The sequence below is a fragment of the Eschrichtius robustus genome, chromosome 10, assembly GCF_028021215.1.
Source record: "Eschrichtius robustus isolate mEscRob2 chromosome 10, mEscRob2.pri, whole genome shotgun sequence".
NCBI lineage: Eukaryota > Metazoa > Chordata > Mammalia > Artiodactyla > Eschrichtiidae > Eschrichtius > Eschrichtius robustus.
Window position 1 is genome coordinate 81,950,737 of NC_090833.1, and position 20,269 is coordinate 81,971,005.

At 39.2% G+C, this 20,269-nt stretch overlaps 1 protein-coding gene and 1 long non-coding RNA gene across 2 annotated transcripts in view; one reads left to right on the top strand and one right to left on the bottom strand.

Annotated features, from left to right (window-relative positions):
* The window catches only part of LOC137770144 (uncharacterized), a 54,512-nt gene that overhangs the window by 25,807 nt on the left and 8,436 nt on the right, over positions 1–20,269 (top strand). The window lies entirely within an intron of this gene.
* Positions 1–20,269, bottom strand: part of RASEF (RAS and EF-hand domain containing) — an 88,603-nt gene that overhangs the window by 4,478 nt on the left and 63,856 nt on the right. Inside the window, exons 13-16 of the mRNA XM_068552590.1 lie at positions 20,127–20,208; positions 18,805–18,919; positions 4,136–4,255; positions 1,627–1,703 (exon numbers count right to left, since the gene is read on the bottom strand). Of these exons, the coding sequence (XP_068408691.1) occupies positions 1,627–1,703; positions 4,136–4,255; positions 18,805–18,919; positions 20,127–20,208 (394 nt within the window). The remainder of the gene's footprint in view (positions 1–1,626; positions 1,704–4,135; positions 4,256–18,804; positions 18,920–20,126; positions 20,209–20,269) is intronic.

Genomic DNA, 20,269 nt, shown 5'->3' on the forward strand with positions numbered 1-20,269 from the left:
AAATTTTACTTGTGGAAACGATACCATTTTCATTTAAGACTTGGGTACTTTGACAAGCAATCTGATGACACAGTATAAAGCAAATTAAAGTCTTTATATGTTTGGTTTATTTATAATTTTCCTATTTAACACATTGTTAACATAACTAACCTAGAGGCCTCAAACCAGCCCATAATGCAATAGCAACAATTTAAAAAGCTCCTTGATAAGTGATTCACAAGAAGTGACCTTGTTACCAGAATGCTCCTGCACACAGGTGTTTTAAGTAAAGAAGCTACACTGTAGACAGGGTGGCTGCTGGGCTGACCCAACATGCCAGCAGGAGCACCAGGGGAAAAGGCCGTTGGCTCTCCTATCTTTATGATATAAGAGGATCGATTCTGCACTCTGGGTGTGACCGGGGCAATTTGGAGTCATTTAACTGTAACATGACCCCACAAGACAATTCCGCGTTAAATAGTGATTATGTTATTCAGTAGAGTCCAGGCTATTATATATGGAATCATAGACTGTCAGAACTAGAAGGGGCCTTAGGGATCATTTTCTTTAGCCCTTTCCCTCATTGTACAGATTAGAGATGCCTAAAGGAAGACAGGGACTTAGTCAAGACTCCACAGCTGTTCGGGGTAGATTTAAGATTGGACTTTGAGCCTCCTGACACTACAGTCCTCCAACGTGCTGGGCAGAAGCCAGCAGCCATGTGGAGGGCCTGGCCTGCAGCATCCTTTCCTGCTCAGCCCAGGCAGCAATTCAGCACTCCCTGCCTGAAGCTAAGGTAGCACGGAGCCCCTTACTGTACTAAAGTTAAGATTCTTATAAAATCAGAATCTCACAAATGATCTCACAAATCTCACAAATCTCTACATGCCTTAAATTATGTTTCTGCTTTGTCAGCAATTAAGGATCATTGGCTGGATTTTGTTAATGCGCATTTTTATATTTTTTCTTTATTTTTTTGGGGGGTATTGAATCCCTTTAGATCAGCAAAGAATCATCTTTTCATCTGTGGCAGAAAACTAGGCAGAAGAAGTAAATCCAGCAGAAAACATTGTTATTTCCTAAGAATACTGCAAGGATTAAAATACAGTTAAAACCAAGTTCCTCAATGATGCAATTTTCATTCTAATCCACATCCCAAAATGTTATTTATTATTAACACCATTGCCTTAGCTTAATAATCACCTGGGTAATAATGTAAACAAAGTGCTTCCAACTGGCATGACATACAATTTGTTTTGTTGAGTTCTTTTTCCTTTACCATGGAAAATGTCATAACATAATAGATAGTTATATTCATAATAGTCTCTTGTGTTTAAAATCTGGTTCCTGGAAGTGATTCACACACGTCAACTATTAGCTTTGTGGGGACATTTTGCAGAAATGTCAGTGACACCTCAGATGCACCTGCTTTGTTTGGCAGTAGAGGTATTTTGCCAATGTTCACAGTGAACAAGCAGCATACCAGTTTTTTATAAAAACTATGCTTGTTTCTCCAACCACTACTGAAAGACAAGACAGCGTTTTCCCATGTAGATTCACATTATGGTCAAGAAATTTGACACACACAACAGCTAAGTGAAAATTCAGTCCTACATCCAGTTTTCCAAATATAAGGCAAAACTTTACCGAGTAAGGTGGAGAACAGCTTCCACTATATTCGAACCATCTTTGGCGCTTGTTTCACAAAATAATGCCCCATAGGTCTGTAAAAAACATATATATACCATTAAATGAAGGCTTTGATTAGGTTTCCTGGAATGTTCGCTTTTAAAACCAATAAAATAAAATAAAAATATTGCCCTGTTGAGTATGCTAAAACTAATAGTTAAGAAATTGGATTGAGTTTCAAGACTTTAAAAAAACACCAGGTTTGAGCCTAGTTATTCCAGGAACAGTTCCTAGTCAAGAGGATTTGTATTTTGCATCCAGAAAAAAAAAAAAATCCCACAATACAAAATTTCATGGTTTAAGGCTCTTATATCCAAGTGTCACACATACTACCAAATGTTCTCTATCAAATAATTTGAGAGAGAGAAAAATGATAGCTTAAGGTAACCACTTAGGAATTAGATGTCCATCAAAAATATGTCTCCTTTTGGCTGGCAGCTAACACACATCCCGCCCCCCCCCCCCCCTTCACCCTATCATCTTTTCCTATCAAGATTCAGCAGCCTCTGTGTGGCTAAAACCAATGGACATTTTCTATTCTATTATTTAACCTCCCAGGGGTTATACATACAATCACTGATCATATCACTCTCCTGCTTCAGACCTTTCGATGCTTCCCATCCCTCTCAAGCAATGTTGAAATGCTTACCTGGCCGACAAGGCCTAGCTTGTGCGTGGCCCCAGCCAACCTCCCAGTTTTACCTGCCACCACTCTCCCTCACTCACAGTGCTCAAGTTACCCTGGCCATCCCTCTATTTCCCCAACGCTCCAAATTCCCTCCCACCGCAGGACCTTTTCACCTGCTGTTACCACTACCTAGGTTATCCCATATCCCTAGTAACCCCTTTCCCCAGGCTGACTTTTACCTACCTTCTAGATTTTTAGGTAATCCTCCCTTGAAGTTAAGATTAAGTGTTTTCTAACTCTGAAAAGTTGGTATTAGGTCTTCCTACTGTAAAACCTCTTGATGTATGTATTTTTCCAGCATAGCACTTGCCACAATTGTAATTGATGAGGTCATTTTTGTGTGTCTTTGTCTAACAGCTGGAGACAGTTTCCTTTAGGAAAGGAGAATTATGTGTGCTGTGGGGCTGGGTGTGGGCGACACAGTCCTGTGTGGGATATGGGGAGGACATGATGGGTGCTCCGGAGCAGGGAGAGAAGGAAGAACCAAACAATGGGGAAAGACTACCGTGAAACCTTTACCCATGAGCCCCCAAATCCATAGAAAATCTAAAAAATACCCCAAATGAATGTATTTCTAGTAGAAATGGGTAGTGCTGCTGCTGAATTTCATAGCCAGGATGTTATAGGGTGAAAGAGAGATGGCCTTTGCGGATGCAGGAGGGTGGAGGACATGAGATGCATAATAAATAAGCAAACCTTGGGAAATCTGAGAAATTGTGGGGGAGGGAATAAAATTGGCATGTGGCCAGAAATTATGAGCTCTCTAGGGGAATATGTGGATTACATGGGTTTAACATCTGTCTCCCCCAGACAGTAAACTATGTGAGGACAAGGATGGTTTCCTTTGTTCTCTACCCTTTGCTCAGCTCACAATGAAGTGCTTTTTCACATGGTGGATACAATTAAATATGTGTTGAATGGATCTCTTCTGTATTTCACTGCCTAGTTTTGATGTTTATCATATTTGGCTCACAGTTCTAAAATTTAAAACAAGAAACAATTCCAACTTAGAATAGTGAAATTGAAATTTTTTAAAGTTCACATGTATATGTTACAGAGCAGTCCTTTCATGCTGATGACAGACAACAATGATAGCAATGTCAGATCGGACTGTTATGATAAGAACTTCATATTTGACCTAAGGAGCATCTGGTTCCTTGTTTCGGTAAGACAAGTCATAAGAGGGCCACATAGCATTCTGACACAATGATAATAATGAGAGAATAAACACTGCCCACAATAATAATCTGGACAGAAATGAGGTCCATCCTTTGTACAAATGCATAGCCAAAAATAATTTTATACTATTCCAAATGACTACAAATCTTAGAGAAAAGAATGAGTCTTCCAATTCTCTTCACCACTTTACCCAGGTGACACACTGCACCATCTGCTGCCCCTTGGCACAGTGACCCTCTGGAACCAAACCCATCTTTTCAAAACAGGACACCCATTCTTCTTCCTTTACCTAGGTTCCAGGCCTAGAGAAGGATTCCAGGAACTGGGGAAGAGTGAGGAGGAAGACAGGATAATTTTGCATCCTCTTTGTCATTGGTACTCAGTGGGGGAAAATGATCATGTGATTGTTTTACCTCCACAAGGGGTTTAACTCTTGGTGTAATTATTTACATTCATGGGACGGATGGGGGGCACTGGGAGTTCTGCCTGTATAGGGACAGAAGACTTATCAAACAGAGTGGAGTTTGTCAAACAGCCTCTTCAGCAAATGTAGACAGAAGTGAAAGATCCCTCCCAATTTGGACCCACTCTTACTCTTACCATGGCCAGTTTTTCTCCAAAGTACCCTGGGACACATTTTTGTCCTTCCGCTTCAGCAGCATTACGAAGATCAGCCTTGTTTCCTACCAACATGATAGGAATGCTATTATGGGCTGCATCCTACCATGAAGAAAAGAAAAAAATTGTGCATACATGAAACATTGGACAAGTTATGAGGTTGATGACGACAACAGCTACCATTTCTGAATGCTCCTTATATGCCACATGATGTACAGACAATATCTTTAAACCTCAAAATATCTCTAAAAGGAGCCAAACCTTTTCCCATTTCCAGATCAGAACACTGAAATTCAGAGAGGTTAAATAAGACGTTGTAAGGGCCAGGGGTGGTCCAAACTGACTCCATCACCCTTGCCACTATACAAACCAATACAAACTCAAGAGGCGCGACCCCAGAATTACATTTGGCTGTAGTGCCCACATAATTTTCTATAATTTTCACTCCAAGCAGTGGTAATTACAAGTCAACTTCATTATCCCAGGTACAAAACACACAAATATTCCCTCAGCTATAATGGGACAAAAATGGAGTCTGAGAGTTCCACACTCGCTGCTATCTGGCTTACAACAAAAGCAAAATAAGAAGGCCCTAAATGTCAACATTTTTCTTGTGAAGAGTCAAGGAGCAATCATTCAAAGTAACAGATTCTCAGGATAATGCTCCCAAATCAGCATATGCATACTGTTGCACTGTCTGTCCCGGCATTCATAGAGGAGCTGGCTGGCAGAATGTAAGATGTGAGAGGCAGAGTTAAGTTTGAGACTCTGTCCCTCCCACCACCACCTGGCTGCTCGCCGGCTGCATGAAATCAGGCAAGTCTCTTCCTGTTTCTGCCTCCACTTCCCTATCTGCCTCCATTTCCCTATCTGAAGGGGTCAGTAAGGACACATCCCCCTGAGCAGGCTATGATGAGAACAGAAGACAACCTGACTAGAAAAACAGGTTTATAGCTCCTAAACAAGTGAAGCAGCAGCCCTCACTGAGAAGTGACTCTTTGTGGTGCCTAAAAGCATCCAGGTGCTCATCCACTTTGGTACCACACCTGATACAGCATCAAGAAATGAGCCTCAAAAACAATGAAATTATGCCACACCACTGCCTTTTGGACTCGTTTCTGATGATGAGTCATTAATTGTATTGTGGTTCCTCCGTACACTATGAGTGATTTTTCTCTTGCTGCTTTCAACATTTTCTCTTTGTTTTGGCTTTTGGCAATTCAACCATGATGTGTCTAGGTACGGATTCTTTTTTTTTTTTTTTTAACATTTTTATTGAAGTATAATTGCTTTACAATGTTGTGTTAGTTTCTGCTGTATAACAAAGTCAACAAATAATTATAGAGTCAGCAAAACCATCCTTTAAAAATGAAGACAAAAGAAAGATGTTTCCAAATAGACAAAATCTGAGAGAATTTGTTGCTAGCAGACCTACCTTTTAAGAAATAATAAAGGAAATCCTTCAGGTGGACAGGAAATGACACAGATGGTAACTTGAATCCACAAGAAAAATGAAGTGCCCCCAAAATGTTAAATATATGGGCAAATTAAAAAGAGTACATAAAAAAAAAACAATGAAATTATATTCGACTTCCTTTCTCTTCAAACCACTTTCCTCCAACCAAATGCATCAGAGTGAAGTAAAAGCAAAGGGGAGAAGGAAATGAAAGGCCCTCCTCAAAACTAGATGCCCTACCCATTAATGTGTTAAGTAATTGAGTTTGGTGGGGTACTGCTCGGTATTCAAGGGGGCGTCATATGGAAGCCATTAATCAGATATTCACTTAGGTAAGCCAAGAATCTGAGTATCTAAATGACTTAAAGTCATACAGATAAATGCTGCCACCTCCTTCAAGTCTTGACTCAAATATCACCTTCTGGTGTGACTAACCTGACTACACTACCTGTAGCGCACTGCCTCACCATAAGGTCCTTTACCCTGGCCTCGTTTTGTTCCTATATCTAGCACTTCCTATCATTCTATTTATTTTATTTATTTATGTCTGTGGCATGTTATGTCTTCCCCACTAGAGTACAAGCTCCATAGGGTAGGGCTCTTCGTTTTATTAATGGATATACTACAAGCACTAGCACAGTACATGCACAAAGCAGGGATGCCCAAAATATTTTTGAATGTGTAAAAGTCGGAAAGACATCTCACGTCTCAAGTGTCTCCATTAAACTTTTACCCAAAATATTCAATCAAAAATTATTCATGCCAGGTAAATGGACATAATTTTATTTATAAGCTTTTGTAACCCAGTGGTTTTCTTTTTTTTATTTAAGGTTTTTAAAAAATTTTATTTTTTATACAGCAGGTTCTTATTACTTATCTATTTTATACATATTAGTGTATATATGCCAATCCCAATCTCCCAGTTCAACCCCCTCCCCCCACCCCAGCTTTCCCCCCTTGGTGTCCATAAGTTTGTTCTCTACATCTGTTTCTCTATTTCTGCCTTGCAAACTGGTTCATCTGTACCATGGAGAACAATGGAGAACAATATGGAGGTTCCTTAAAAAACTAAAAATAGAATTACCATATAACCCAGCAATCCCACTACTGGGCATATACCCAGAGAAAACCGTAATTCAAAAAGACACATGCACCCGAATGTTCATTGCAGCACTATTTACAATAGCCAGGTCATGGAAGCAACCTAAATGCCCATCAACAGACGAATGGATAAAGAAGTTGTGGTACATATATACGATGGAATATTACTCAGCCATAAAAAGGAACGAAATTGAGTCATTGGTTGAGACGTGGATGGATCTAGAGACTGTCATACAGAGTGAAGTAAGTCAGAAAGAGAAAAACAAATATCGTATATTAACGCATGTATGTGGAACCTAGAAAAATGGTACAGATGAGCCGGTTTGCAGGGCAGAAGTTGAGACACAGATGTAGAGAACAGACATATGGACACCAAGGGGGGAAAACTGCGGTGGGGCGGGGATGGTGGTGTGCTAAATTGGGCGATTGGGATTGACATGTATACACTGATGTGTATAAAACTGATGACTAATAAGAACCTGCAGTATAAAACAAACAAACAAACAAAACAACTAATACTAAACTTTCACTGGGTTATTTGTATGGAAATACGTTAATATAAATGTTTCAGACATTACATGAAATTTCTAAAAATCATATGTTCTGGTATAATGTTATAAGTCATAATCCTAGTTATTACTTTAAAATGTATATCTCAGAAATAACTAATTTTCTTATCAACTGCATTATTATGAACTTTCATCACATCTTTAACCGTGGTCATTTTTAAGTCTTTTGTCATTTACAGACAGTTCTGGGTGTACTCTGATGCTTTTGCAAATATGTTCCTATAAAAGGGTTTCATCTTCAAGAAATTCATGGAAAAGACTCTTGACAAGTACAGGTTTCTGGTAACTGACTATACTGCTGAACTGAATGAATAAGCATTTTCAGAACTCTAATGAAAAACTGATGAACTCATAAAAGTGCTAACAAAAGATCAAGATGAAAAAAAAATTAATTACATGGGACTGAGTGAACTGATGAGGATGAGTATAATTTTTGTGACTTTCTGTTTGAATTAAAAAAAAAAATCCCACAAGGACTCAGAGGCAAAGAATATACAAATCAATTTTCACTGCAAAGTAAAGGAGCTGTTACAGTGGAGGATTACCGGACTGAATGTCAATATTATGACATAGTATGAGTGTGTTTCGTGTTTGGTAATTGTAATCATTGTTGCTTTTGTTGTGGTCATCCATGTACAATGCTTGGTGTCAGTCTATTTATCTCTTGTAAAAATAAAATACAGTGTGTGTGTGTGAAAAAAAAAAAAAGCCAAGCAAATAATATAGGGAGAAGTGATATAATACAGTCATGTATTAATATCTAACGTTTAAAAAAATTTTATTTTTTATACAGCAGGTTCTTATTACTTATCTATTTTATACATATTAGTGTATATATGCCAATCCCAATCTCCCAGTTCAACCCCCTCCCCCCCCCCCCCGCTTTCCCCCCTTAGTGTCCATAAGTTTGTTCTCTACATCTGTTTCTCTATTTCTGCCTTGCAAACTGGTTCATCTGTACCATTTTCTAGATTCCACATATATGCGTTAATATATGATGTTTTTCTCTTTCTGACTTACTTCACTCTGTATGACAGTCTCTGGGTCCATCCACGTCTCTACAAATGACCCAATTTCGTTCCCTTTTATGGCTGAGTAATATTCCATTGTATATATGTACCACACCTTCTTTACCCATTCGTCTGTCGATGGGCATTTAGGTTGCTTCCATGAGCTGGCTATTGTAAATAGTGCTGCAGTGAACATTGGGGTGCATGTGTCTTCTTGAATTATGCTTTTCGCTGGGTATATGCCCAGTAGTGCGATTGCTGGGTCATACGGTAATTCTGTTTTTAGTTTTTTAAGGAACCGCCATACTGTTTTCCATAGTGGCTGTTATCAATTTACATTCCCACCAACAGTGCAAGAGGGCTCCCTTTTCTCCACACCCTCTCCAGCATTTGTTGTTTGTAGATTTTCTGATGATGCCCATTCTAACTGGTGTGAAGTGATACCTCATTGTAGTTTTGATTTGCATTTCTCTAATAGTGATGTTGAGCAGCTTTTCATGTGCCTCTTGGCCATCTGTATGTCTTCTTTGGAGAAATGTCTATTTAGGTCTTCTGCCCATTTTTTGATTGGGTTGTTTGTTTTTTTAATATTGAGCTGCATCTGAAATTGAAACTGTGATTAAAAATCTTCCAGCAAACAAAAGCCCAGGACCAGATGGCTTCACAGGCGAATTCTATCAAACATTTAGAGAAGAGCTAACACCTATCCTTCTCAAACTCTTCCAAAATATAGCAGAGGGAGTATCACTCCCAAACTCATTCTACGAGGCCACCATCACACTGATACCAAAACCAGACAAAGATGTCACAAAGAAAGAAAACTACAGGCCAATATCACTGATGAACATAGATGCAAAAATCCTCAACAAAATACTAGCAAACAGAATCCAACAGCACATTAAAAGGGTCATGCACCATGATCAAGTGGGGTTTACCCCAGGAATGCAAGGATTCTTCAATATACGCAAATCAATCACTGTGATACACCATATAAACAAATTGAAGGAGAAAAGTCATATGATCATCTCAATAGATGCAGAGAAAGCTTTCGACAAAATTCAACACCGATTTATGATAAAAACCCTCCAGAAAGCAGGCACAGAGGGAACTTACCTCAACATAATAAAGGCCATATATGACAAACCCACAGCCAACATTGTCCTTAATGGTGAAAAACTGAAACCATTTCCATTAAGATCAGGAACAAGACAAGGTTGCCCACTCTCACCACTATTATTCAACATAGTTTTGGAATTTTTAGCCACAGCAATCAGAGAAGAAGAAGAAATAAAAAGAATCCAAATCGGAAAAGAAGAAGTAAAGCTGTCACTGTTTGCAGATGACATGATACTATACATAGAGAATCCTAAAGCTGCTACCAGAAAACTACTAGAGCTAATCAGTGAATTTGGTAAAGTAGCAGGATACAAAATTAATGCACAGAAATCTCTTGCATTCCTATACACTAATGATGAAAAATCTGAAAGAGAAATTAAGGAAACACTCCCATTTACCATTGCAACAAAAAGAATAAAACACCTAGGAATAAACCTACCTAAGGAGACAAAAGACCTGTATGCAGAAAATTATAAGATGCTGATGAAAGAAATTAAAGATGATACCAACAGATGAAGAGATATACCATTTTCTTGAATTGGAAGAATCAACATCGTGAAAATGACTGTACTACCCAAAGCAATCTACAGATTCAATGGAATCCCTATCAAACTACCACTGACATTTTTCACAGAACTAGAACAGAAAATTTCACAATTTGTATGGAAACACAAAAGACCCCGAATAGCCAAAGCAATCTTGAGAAAGAAAAATGGAGCTGGAGGAATCAGGCTCCCTGACTTCAGACTATACTACAGAGCTACACTAATCAAGACAGTATGGTACTGGCACAAAAACAGAAATATAGATCAATGGAACAGGATAGAAAGCCCAGAGATAAACCCATGCACATATGGTCACCTTATCTTTGATAAAGGAGGCAAGAATATACAGTGGAGAAAAGACAGCCTCTTCAGTAAGTGGTGCTGGGAAAACTGGACAGGTACATGTAAAAGTAAGAAATTAGAACACTCCCTGACACCATACACAAAAATAAACTCAAAATGGATTAAGGACCTAAATGTAAGGCCAGACACTATCAAACTCTTAGAGGAAAATGTAGGCAGAACATTCTATGACATAAATCACAGCAAGATCCTTTTTGACCCACCTCCTAGAGAAATGGAAATAAAAACAAAAATAAACAAATGGGACCTAATGAAACTTAAAAGCTTTTGCACAGCAAAGGAAACCATAAACAAGATGAAAAGACAACCCTCAGAATGGGAGAAAATATTTGCAAATGAAGCAACTGACAAAGGATTAATCTCCAAAATTTACAAGCAGCTCATGCAGCTCAATATCAAAAAAACAAACAACCCAATCCAAAAATGGCCAGAAGACCTAAATAGACATTTCTCCAAAGAAGATATACTGATTGCCAACAAACACATGAAAGAATGCTCAACATCATTAATCATTAGAGAAATGCAAATCAAAACTACAAGGAGATATCATCTCACACTGGTCAGAATGGCCATCATCAAAAAATCTACAAATAATAAATGCTGGAGAGGGTGTGGAGAAAAGGGAACCCTCTTGCACTGTTGGTGGGAATGTAAATTGATACAGCCACTATAGAGAACAGTATGGAGGTTCCTTAAAAAGCCAAAAATACAACTACCATACGACCCAGCAATCCCACTACTGGGCATATACCCTGAGAAAACCATAATTCAAAAGGAGTCATGTACCAAAATGTTCATTGCAGCTCTATTTACAATAGCCAGGACATGGAAGGAACCTAAATGTCCACTGACAGATGAATGGATAAAGAATATGTGGCACATATATACAAAGGAATATTACTCAGCCATAAAAGGAAACGGAATTGAGTTATTTGTAGTGAGGTGGATGGACCTAGAGTCTGTCATACAGAGTGACGTAAGTCAGAAAGAGAAAAACAAATACCGTATGCTAACACATATATATGGAATCTAAAAAAAAAAAAAAAGAGGGTCATGAAGAACCTAGGGGCAAGACAGGAATAAAGACACAGACCTAGTAGAGAATGGACTTGAGGATACGGGGAGGGGGAAGGGTAAGCTGGGACAAAGTGAGAAAGTGGCATGGACATATATACACTACCAAACGTAAAATAGGTAGCTATTGGGAAGCAGCCGCATAGCACAGGGAGATCAGCTCGGTGCTCTGTGACCACCTAGAGGGGTGGGATAGGGGTGGGATGGAGGGAGATGCAAGAGGGAAGAGATATGGGAACATATGTATATGTGTAACTGATTCACTTTGTTATAAAGCAGAAATTAACAAACCAATGTAAAGCAACTATACTCCAATAAAGATGTTAAAAAAAAAAAGTCATACCTTTTAACTGTCAGTTAAAAAAAAATACTGAGCTGAATGAGCTGTTTATATATTTTGGAGATTAATCCTTTGTCCATTGACTCGTTTGCAAATATTTTCTCCCATTCTGAGGGTTGTCTTTTCGTCTTGTATATAGTTTCCTTTGCTGTGCAAAACCTTTAAAGTTTCATTAGGTCCCATTTGTTTATTTTTATTTCCATTACTCTAAGAGGTGGGTCAAAAAAGATCTTGCTGTGATTTATGTCAGAGTGTTCTTCCTATGTTTTCCTCTTAAGAGTTTTATATTGTCTGGTCTTACATTTAGGTCTTTAATCCATTTTGAGTTTATTTTTGTGTATGGTGTTAGGGAGTGTTCTAATTTCATTCTTTTACATGTAGCTGTCCAGTTTTCCCAGCACCACTTACTGAAGAGACCGTCTTTTCTCCATTGTATATCCTTGCCTCCTTTGTCATATATTAGTTGACCAAAGGTGGGTGAGTTTATCTGGGCTTTCTATCCTCTTCCATTGAGCTATATTTCTGTTTTTGTGCCAGTACCATATTTTCTTGATTACTATAGCTTTGTAGTATAGTCTGAAGTCAGGGACTCTGATTCCTCCAGCTCTGTTTTTTTCCCTCAAGACTGCTTTGACTATTCGGGGTCTTTTGTGTCTCCATACAAATTTTAAGATTTTTTGTTCTAGTCCTGTAAAAAATGCCATTGGTAATTTGATAGGGATTGTATTGAATCTGTAGATTGCTTTGGGTAGTATAGTCATTTTCACAATGTTGATTCTTGCCATCCAAGAACATGGTATATCTCTCCATCTGTTTGTGTCATCTTTGATTTCTTTCATCAGTGTCTTATAGTTTTCTGAGTACAGGTCTTTTACCTCCTTAGGTAGGTTTATTCCTAGGTATTTTATTCTTTTTGTTGCAATGGTGAATGGGATTGTTTCCTTAATTTCTCTTTCTGATCTTTCGTTGTTAGTGTATAGGAATGCAAGAGATTTCTGTGCATTGATTTTGTATCCTGAAACTTTACCAAATTCACTGATTAGCTCTAGTAGTTTTGTGGTGGCATCTTTAGGATTATCTATGTAAAGTGTCATGTCATCTGCAAACAGTGACAGTTTTACTTCTTTTCCAATTTGTATTCCTTTTATTTCCTTTTCTTCTCTGATTGCTGTGGCTAGGACTTCCAAAACTATGTTGAATAATAGTGGTGAGAGTGAACATCCTTGTCTTGATCCTGATCTTAGAGGAAATGCTTTGTTTTTCACCATTGAGAATGATGTTTGCTGTGGGTTTGTCATATATGGCCTTTATTATGTTGAGGTATTATCTTGAGGTATGCCCACTTTCTGGAGAGTTTTTATCATAAATGGGTGTTGAATATTCTCAAAAGCTTTTTCTGCATCTACTGAGATGATCATATGGTTTTTATTCTTCAATCTGTTAATATGGTGTATCACACTGATTGATTTGAGTATATTGAAGAATCCTTGCATCCCTGGGATAAATCCCACTTGATTATGGTATATGATCCTTTTAATTTGTTGCTGGATTCTGTTTGCTAGTATTTTGTTGAGGAATTTTGCATCTATATTCATCAGTGATATTGGTCTGTTATTTTCTTTTTTTGTAGTATCTTTGTCTGGTTTTGGTATCAGGGTGATGGTGGCCTCGTAGAATGAGTTTGGGAGTGTTCCTTCCTCTGCAATTTTTTGGAAGAGTTTGAGAAGGATGGGTGTTAGCTCTTCTCTAAATGTTTGATAGAATTCACCTGTGAAGCCATCTGGTCCTGGACTTTTGTTTGTTGGAAATTTTAAATCACAGTTTCAATTTCATTACTTGTGATTGGTCTGTTCATATTTTCTGTTTCTTCCTGGTTCAGTCTTGGAAGGTTATACCTTTCTAAGAATTTGTCCATTTCTTCCAGGTTTTCCATTTTATTGGCATAGGGTTGCTTATAGTAGTCTCTTATTATGCTTTGTATTTCTGCAGTGTCTGTTGTAACTTCTCCTTTTTCATTTCTAATTTTATTGATTTGAGTCCGCTCCCTCTTTTTCTTGGTAAGTCTGGCTAAAGGTTTATCAATTTTGTTTATTCTCTCAAAGAACCAGCTTTTGGTTTTATTGATCTTTGCTATTGTTTTCTTTGTTTCTGTTTCATTTATTTCTGCTCCAATCCTTATGATTTGTTTCCTGCTACTAACTTTGGGTTTTGTTTGTTCTTCTTTCTCTAGTTCCTTTAGATGTAAGGTTAGATTGAGATTTTTCTTGCTTCTTGAGGTAGGCTTGTAGTGCTATAAACTTCCCTCTTAGAACTGCTTTTGCTGCATCCCATAGGTTTTGGATCGTCGTGTTTTCGTTGTCATTTGTCTCCAGGTATTTTTTGATATCCTCTTTGATTTCTTCAGTGATCTCTTGGTTATTTAGTAACGTATTGTTTAGCCTCCATGTGTTTGTGTTTTTTACGGTTTTTTCCCTGTAATTTATTACTAATATCATAGCATTGTGGTCGGAAAAGATGCTTGATATGATTTCAGTTTTCTTAAGTTTACTGAGGCTTGCTCTATGACCCAAGCTGTGATCTATCCTGGAGAATGTTCCGTGTGCACTTGAGAAGAAATTGTAATCTGCTCTTTTCAGATGGAATGTCCTATAAATATTAATTAAAGCTATCTGATCTATCGTGTCACTTAAAGCTTGTGTTTCCTTATTAATTTTCGGTCTGGATGATATGTCCATTGGTGTAAGTAAGGTGTTAAAGTCCCCCACTATTACTGTGTTACTGTCGATTTCCTCTTTTATAGCTGTTAGCATTTGCCTTATGTATTGAGGTGCTCCTAGGTTGGGTGCATATATATTTATAATTGTTATATCTTCTTCTTGGATTGATCCCTTGATCATTATGTAGTGTCCTTCCTTGTCTCTTGTAACATTCTTTATTTTAAAGTCTATTTTATGTGATATGAGTATTGCTACTCCAGCTTTTTTTTGATTTCCATTTGCATGGAATATCTTTTTCCATCCCCTCACTTTCAGTCTGTATGTGTCCCTAGGTCTGAAGTGGGTCATTTGTAGACAGGATATATATGGGTCTTGTTTTTGTATCCATTCAGTGAGCCTGTGTCTTTTGGTGGGAGCATTTAATCCATTTACATTTAAGGTAATTATTGATATGTATGTTCCTATTACCATCTTCTTAATTGTTTTGGGTTTGTTATTGTAGGCCTTTTCCTTCTCTTGTGTTTCCTGCCTAGAGAAGTTCCTTTAGCATTTGTTGTAGAGCTGGTTTGGTGGTGCTGAATTTGCTTAGCTTTTGCTTGTTTGTAAAGCTTTTGATTTCTCCATCAAATCTGAATGAGATCCTTGCCAGTTAGTGTAATCTTGGTTGTAGGTTCTTCCCTTTCATCACCTTAAATATATTGTGTCACTCCCTTCTGGCTTGTAGAGTTTCTGCTGAGAAATCAGCTGTTAACCTTATGGGAGTTCCCTTTTATGTTATTTGTCGTTTTTCCCTTGTTGGTATCAGTAATTTTTCTTTGTCTTTAATTTTTGTCAGTTTGATTACTGTGTGTCTCGGCGTGTTTCTCCATGGGTCTATCCTGCCTGGGACTGTCTGCGCTTACTGGACTTTGGTGGCTATTTCCTTTCCAATGTTAGGGAACTTTTTGACTATAATCTCTTCAAATAATTTCTCGGGTCCTTTCTCTCTCTCTTCTCCTTCTGGAACCCCTATAATGCGAATGTTGTTGCATTTAATGTTGTCCCAGAGGTCTCTTAGGCTGTCTTCATTTCTTTTCATTCTGTTTTCTTTAGTCTGTTCCGCAGCAGTGAATTCCACCATTCTGTCTTCCAGGTCACTTATCCGTTCTTCTGCCTCAGTTATTCTGCTATTGATTCCTTCTAGTGTATTCTTCATTTCAGTTATTGTATTGTTCATCTCTGTTTCTTTGTTCTTTAATTCTTCTAGGTGTTTATTCTTTCATTCTTCTAGGTCTTTGTTAAACATTTCTTGCATCTTCTCAATCTTTGCCTCCATTCTTTTTCTGAGGTCCTGGATCATCTTCACTATCATTATTCTGAATTCTTTTTCTGGAAGGTTGCCTATCTATCTCCACTTCATTTAGTTGTTTTTCTGGGGTTTTATCTTGTTCCTTCATCTGGTACATAGTCCTCTGCCTTTTCATTTTGTCCATCTTTCTTTGAATGTGGTTTTCGTTCCACAGGCTGCAGAATTGTAGTTCTTCTTGCTTCTGCTGCCTGCCGTCCGGTGCATGAGGCTATCTAAGTAAGAGGCCTGTGCAAGTTTCCTGATGGGAGGGACTGGTGGTGGGTAGAGCTGGGTGTTGCTCTGGAGGGCAGAGCTCAGTAAAACTTTAATCTGCTTGTCTGCTGATGGGTGGGGCTGGGTTCCCTCCCTGTTGGTTGTTTGGCCTGAGGCAACCCAGCACTGGGGCCTAGAGGCTCTTTGGTGGGGCTAATGGTGGACTCCGTGAGGGCTCATGCCAAGGAGTATTTCCCAGAACTTCTGCTGCCAGTGTCCTTGTCCCTGCAGTGAGCCACAGCCACCCCCTGCCTCTGCAGGAGACCCTCCAACACTAGCAGGTAGGTCTGGTTCAGTCTCCCCTGGGGTCACTGCTCCTTCCCCTGGGTCCCGATGCGCACACTACTTTGTGTGTGCCCTCCAAGAGTGGAGTCTCTCTTTCCCTCAGTCCTGTCGAAGTCCTGCAATCAAATCCCGCTAGCCTTCAAAGTATGATTCTCTGGGAATTCCTCCTCTCGTTGCTGGACCCCCAGGTTGGGAAGCCTGACGTGGGGCTCAGAACCTTCACTCCAGTGGGTGGACTTCTGTGGTATAACTGTTCTCCAGTTTGTGAGTCACCCACCCAGCAGTTATGGGATTTGATTTTATTGTGATTGCGCTCCTCCTACCATCTCGTTGCAGCTTCTCCTTTGTCTTTCGATGTGGGTATCTTTTTTGGTGAGTTCCAGTGTCTTCCTGTGCTTCTGGTGCTCTCACAAGAGGGAGTAAGTGCACGTTCTTCTACTCCACCATCTTGAACCAGTCAACCCAGTGGTTTTCAGTTGAAGTGTATTATTAATTCAGAGCGTTCATTCACCACTGACACTCTACTACTTCTCAATCCTCTTGCCTATCCCAACAATCTCACAGTTAGTTTCGACCTATATTATAGTGGCCATATAAATTGCCCCCATGGAATTTCCGCAAATTAGAAAAGGTGAGCCATGGTGAAGGTTCATTGTGGTAAGTGAAAGTCAAATGCCCAGTGGTATCTAATTTTTTCTCCAATAACAAATTCAAGAATTCATCTTGAATAGAGTTTTCTTCCTTTTTAGACCCTATGAAAGGTAACATGAATAGCTAAGAAGGTCACTTACCACATGTAGGTGCTTAATCATTTAGCAAATTATGGCAGTAGGGCCCCTGGCACAGGCCACAGCTGGTCACTAAGGGCTATTTCAACTCTATGGATGACCCTGCCTTTTGTGCCTCCTTTTCTTGAGTATAATCCAAAGTCTTAAAATGAAGACCAAGTCCAACAGTTTCAACAATAAAAGGTTTTGCTATAGATCTTAAATATCTGTGGGTATGAGTTAGTTGGGATTATTTGTTCTTCTCTGAACTCACCAGCTTATCCCAGGGAGGTTCATCTGTTCCCTTGAGTAGATCCCTCTCCTCTATGCACTAACTACCTCGGAGATTCTTTCTTGACATCAAAGGATTTTTTCTTAACCTGCTGCTCACTCTGGAGCTTAATCAAAGGAGCAACCAGTGTTGAATCAGGAGGTCCAATTCCTCTTCCACTCCTAACCTCTAAATAACTAAAAGCCAGTGTCATACACTTTCTCTGCCTCAGGTTTCTCATAAAAAGTGAGAATAACATTACATTTCTTCCTTTCTCAGATATGTTACAGAGATGAAAACAACATGTGGAAAACTTTGTGAAATAAAAATACTACATAAATGTCAACACACTTTTGATGTATTTATAATAATTTGAAGTCATGATATTTCAGTTGAACAAAATGCTCATTTATATTTATCATTGAGTCTTATTGCCAATGTCAATCAGTCATTTCTTGCATCACTTCTTTAGTTAGAAAGAGAACATTCATTCTGGTGTTTTATAGGGTATGAAATAGGCCCAACTCAAGAAACTAGAGGCTAACCTGAGATCAGACAGTAATGTTCTCTGTTCAGCCACCTCTGCACTTAATGCCTGTTAAAAATTATAGATCATAGACGTACGTGAAAAATTGTATTAGCCACTAGATTTGTTTTGGGTTTTTTTCCCAAGAGTATGCTGAACCATGGCTTGAACTATAGTTTTATGGTGATTAGTGACTGTTGGTAGCACACTAAGTGTGGGCAAAATCACTTCCTACTTTAAAAAATTATTTACCATGAAACAAAGGATATGAAAGTGGCTCAGATGAAAGACACCATCTCATTTGACCAAAAGAAAGCACAGATAGTTACCACACATTTAAAATACCAGTTGGTATTTCGGTAGTACCTTGGGGGTGTGTAAAGACCCAAATCACCGCCAGAATAAGGTTGAGAACACAGTTCCTATAGAAATTGGACCTGGCACAAGCTCACAGCCAGGTGGTGTTTCACCTATACTTCTAGCACATGTGGAAGCCCCTGTTACACCTCTAGTCACACTACACACCCAGCCCCATCACCCCCTTGTTTGTGAAAGCTACTTCTCCTTTTTTTTTTTTTTTACTTCTCCTTTTTGGGTTGCCTGAATTTTCACTTGCTGCCAGTCAGGTTCTGATTATATCTATAAGAAAACCCAGGAGTTTCCCCCCCTTCCCCACCCCAGAAGCTCACTTTAGTAGTGTCCTTAGCTCTGTGGGAACTTGCCCAGCTACTGAGGAGACCAGTACTGCCAAGTGCCATTGGGAACCCCGCTTCTCACATCCAGTTCTTCCTGAGAGCCTGGATCAGTGGCTTGTAATTGAGTTCGTTTTGACAAAGAAGACAAACAGCATTTCCCGAGACAGGCTGTAGCTCGCCTGTGTAATTTTTTGGTTCTCTGTTTTGAATTCTTACCTCAATCATATCTACCCATTCTCGTACATTAAGAAAGCTTTTCTCACACGTAACATCATACAGCAGCAAAACACCATCTGCTCTTCTGAAGTAAGACTTGGCAATACTTCTGAATCTGGAAAAGAGAATAGCACGTAATGGTTCTAATCAGTCAGTCAGTTTGGTGCTGCCTCATTCTTCATCTCCTTTATGCTCACTTTTTTCCCTCATTTTTTAAAACAAGCCCCAATTGAGAAGAATCTAATGGCAACCTATTACTGTGAAATAGTCATCCCCGAGGCCTAGAATGACCTGGTGAAAGGTAACAGGATAAGAATCTGGGCTAGTGATTTAGAAAAGCCAATCATTTTCTCCACCAAATAATCCCAAGAAAGTCTACAAACCCCAGAGCATAGCCAGGACAAGGTTGAGATCATAATTTCTAAAAATTTCAGCCTCAGCAACACGCTACCAGAACCCAGCTGTGGGACACACAGAAGGATGGAAGGAGAGGCACATCAGAGAAAGATTATTTTTTGGCTGGTGGGTAGGGAGTATTGTGGGTGGGTGGTAGAAGAACTAACCATGTGGACCACCACAGGGCACACACACACAGGGTGTCGGGGGCTCACCAGGGGAAGAGCACACCTCACCCTATCTGTCCTAAACCGAGTGCAGTATTTTACAGGATCTTAAATAGCTATGTTAACCACACATATTTTTCAAATGCTGCTAGAAAATATGAGCTCCATGTGGGCAGGTGTCTGTGTCCACTTGTTCACTGTTGAATCTGAACACCCTGAATGGTGCCTGGTTACAGAGGTCGGCAGTTACCCCCATACTTGTTTGCTGCACAATCGAATACAGTCTGTTCCCTAAGAGTTAGATAAGATTAAAACCTATGCTTGATGCTCTGGCCATCAGCAGTGAAAGAAAGACAGGGTACTGTCTGTGGTCAGATGCGAGTCTGCTATTTATCAATGGTCTGTGTCCCTGCCCTTGAACCGGGGAACTGACAGGTCCTCCTCTCCATCTTCTATGGTGCCCCAGCTATGCAGCTCCTCACACTGTTGCCATGTCCAGGAATGCTGCCTCACTGAAATTTTCTCCTTAGGATAGGGCATTCTCTTTTTCTCAGTGGCTCACCAATTCAAAGGAAGCTTAAAGATCCTCTTCACACGACTGATGGATCAGCGAAGGAGGAAAGGATGTGGAAAAAAACAAGCATTCTTGAAATTCTAACATACTCTATCAGAATTATATGAGTACAAAAACCACCAAGTATCCTACAAGGCTTGTCTGTGCAACTCAGCAGAATCCAAAGCATTATGGAAAGCACTTGCCTCTCCTGGCCAGCGGTATCCCAGAGTTGCAGTACCGTTCGCTCTCCATCTACAATGAGAGTTTTCATTTGAAAATCAACTCCTGAAAAGGAATATAAGAGAACATGGAGAACACGATGTAAATAATTCCATTGGTTTTTACT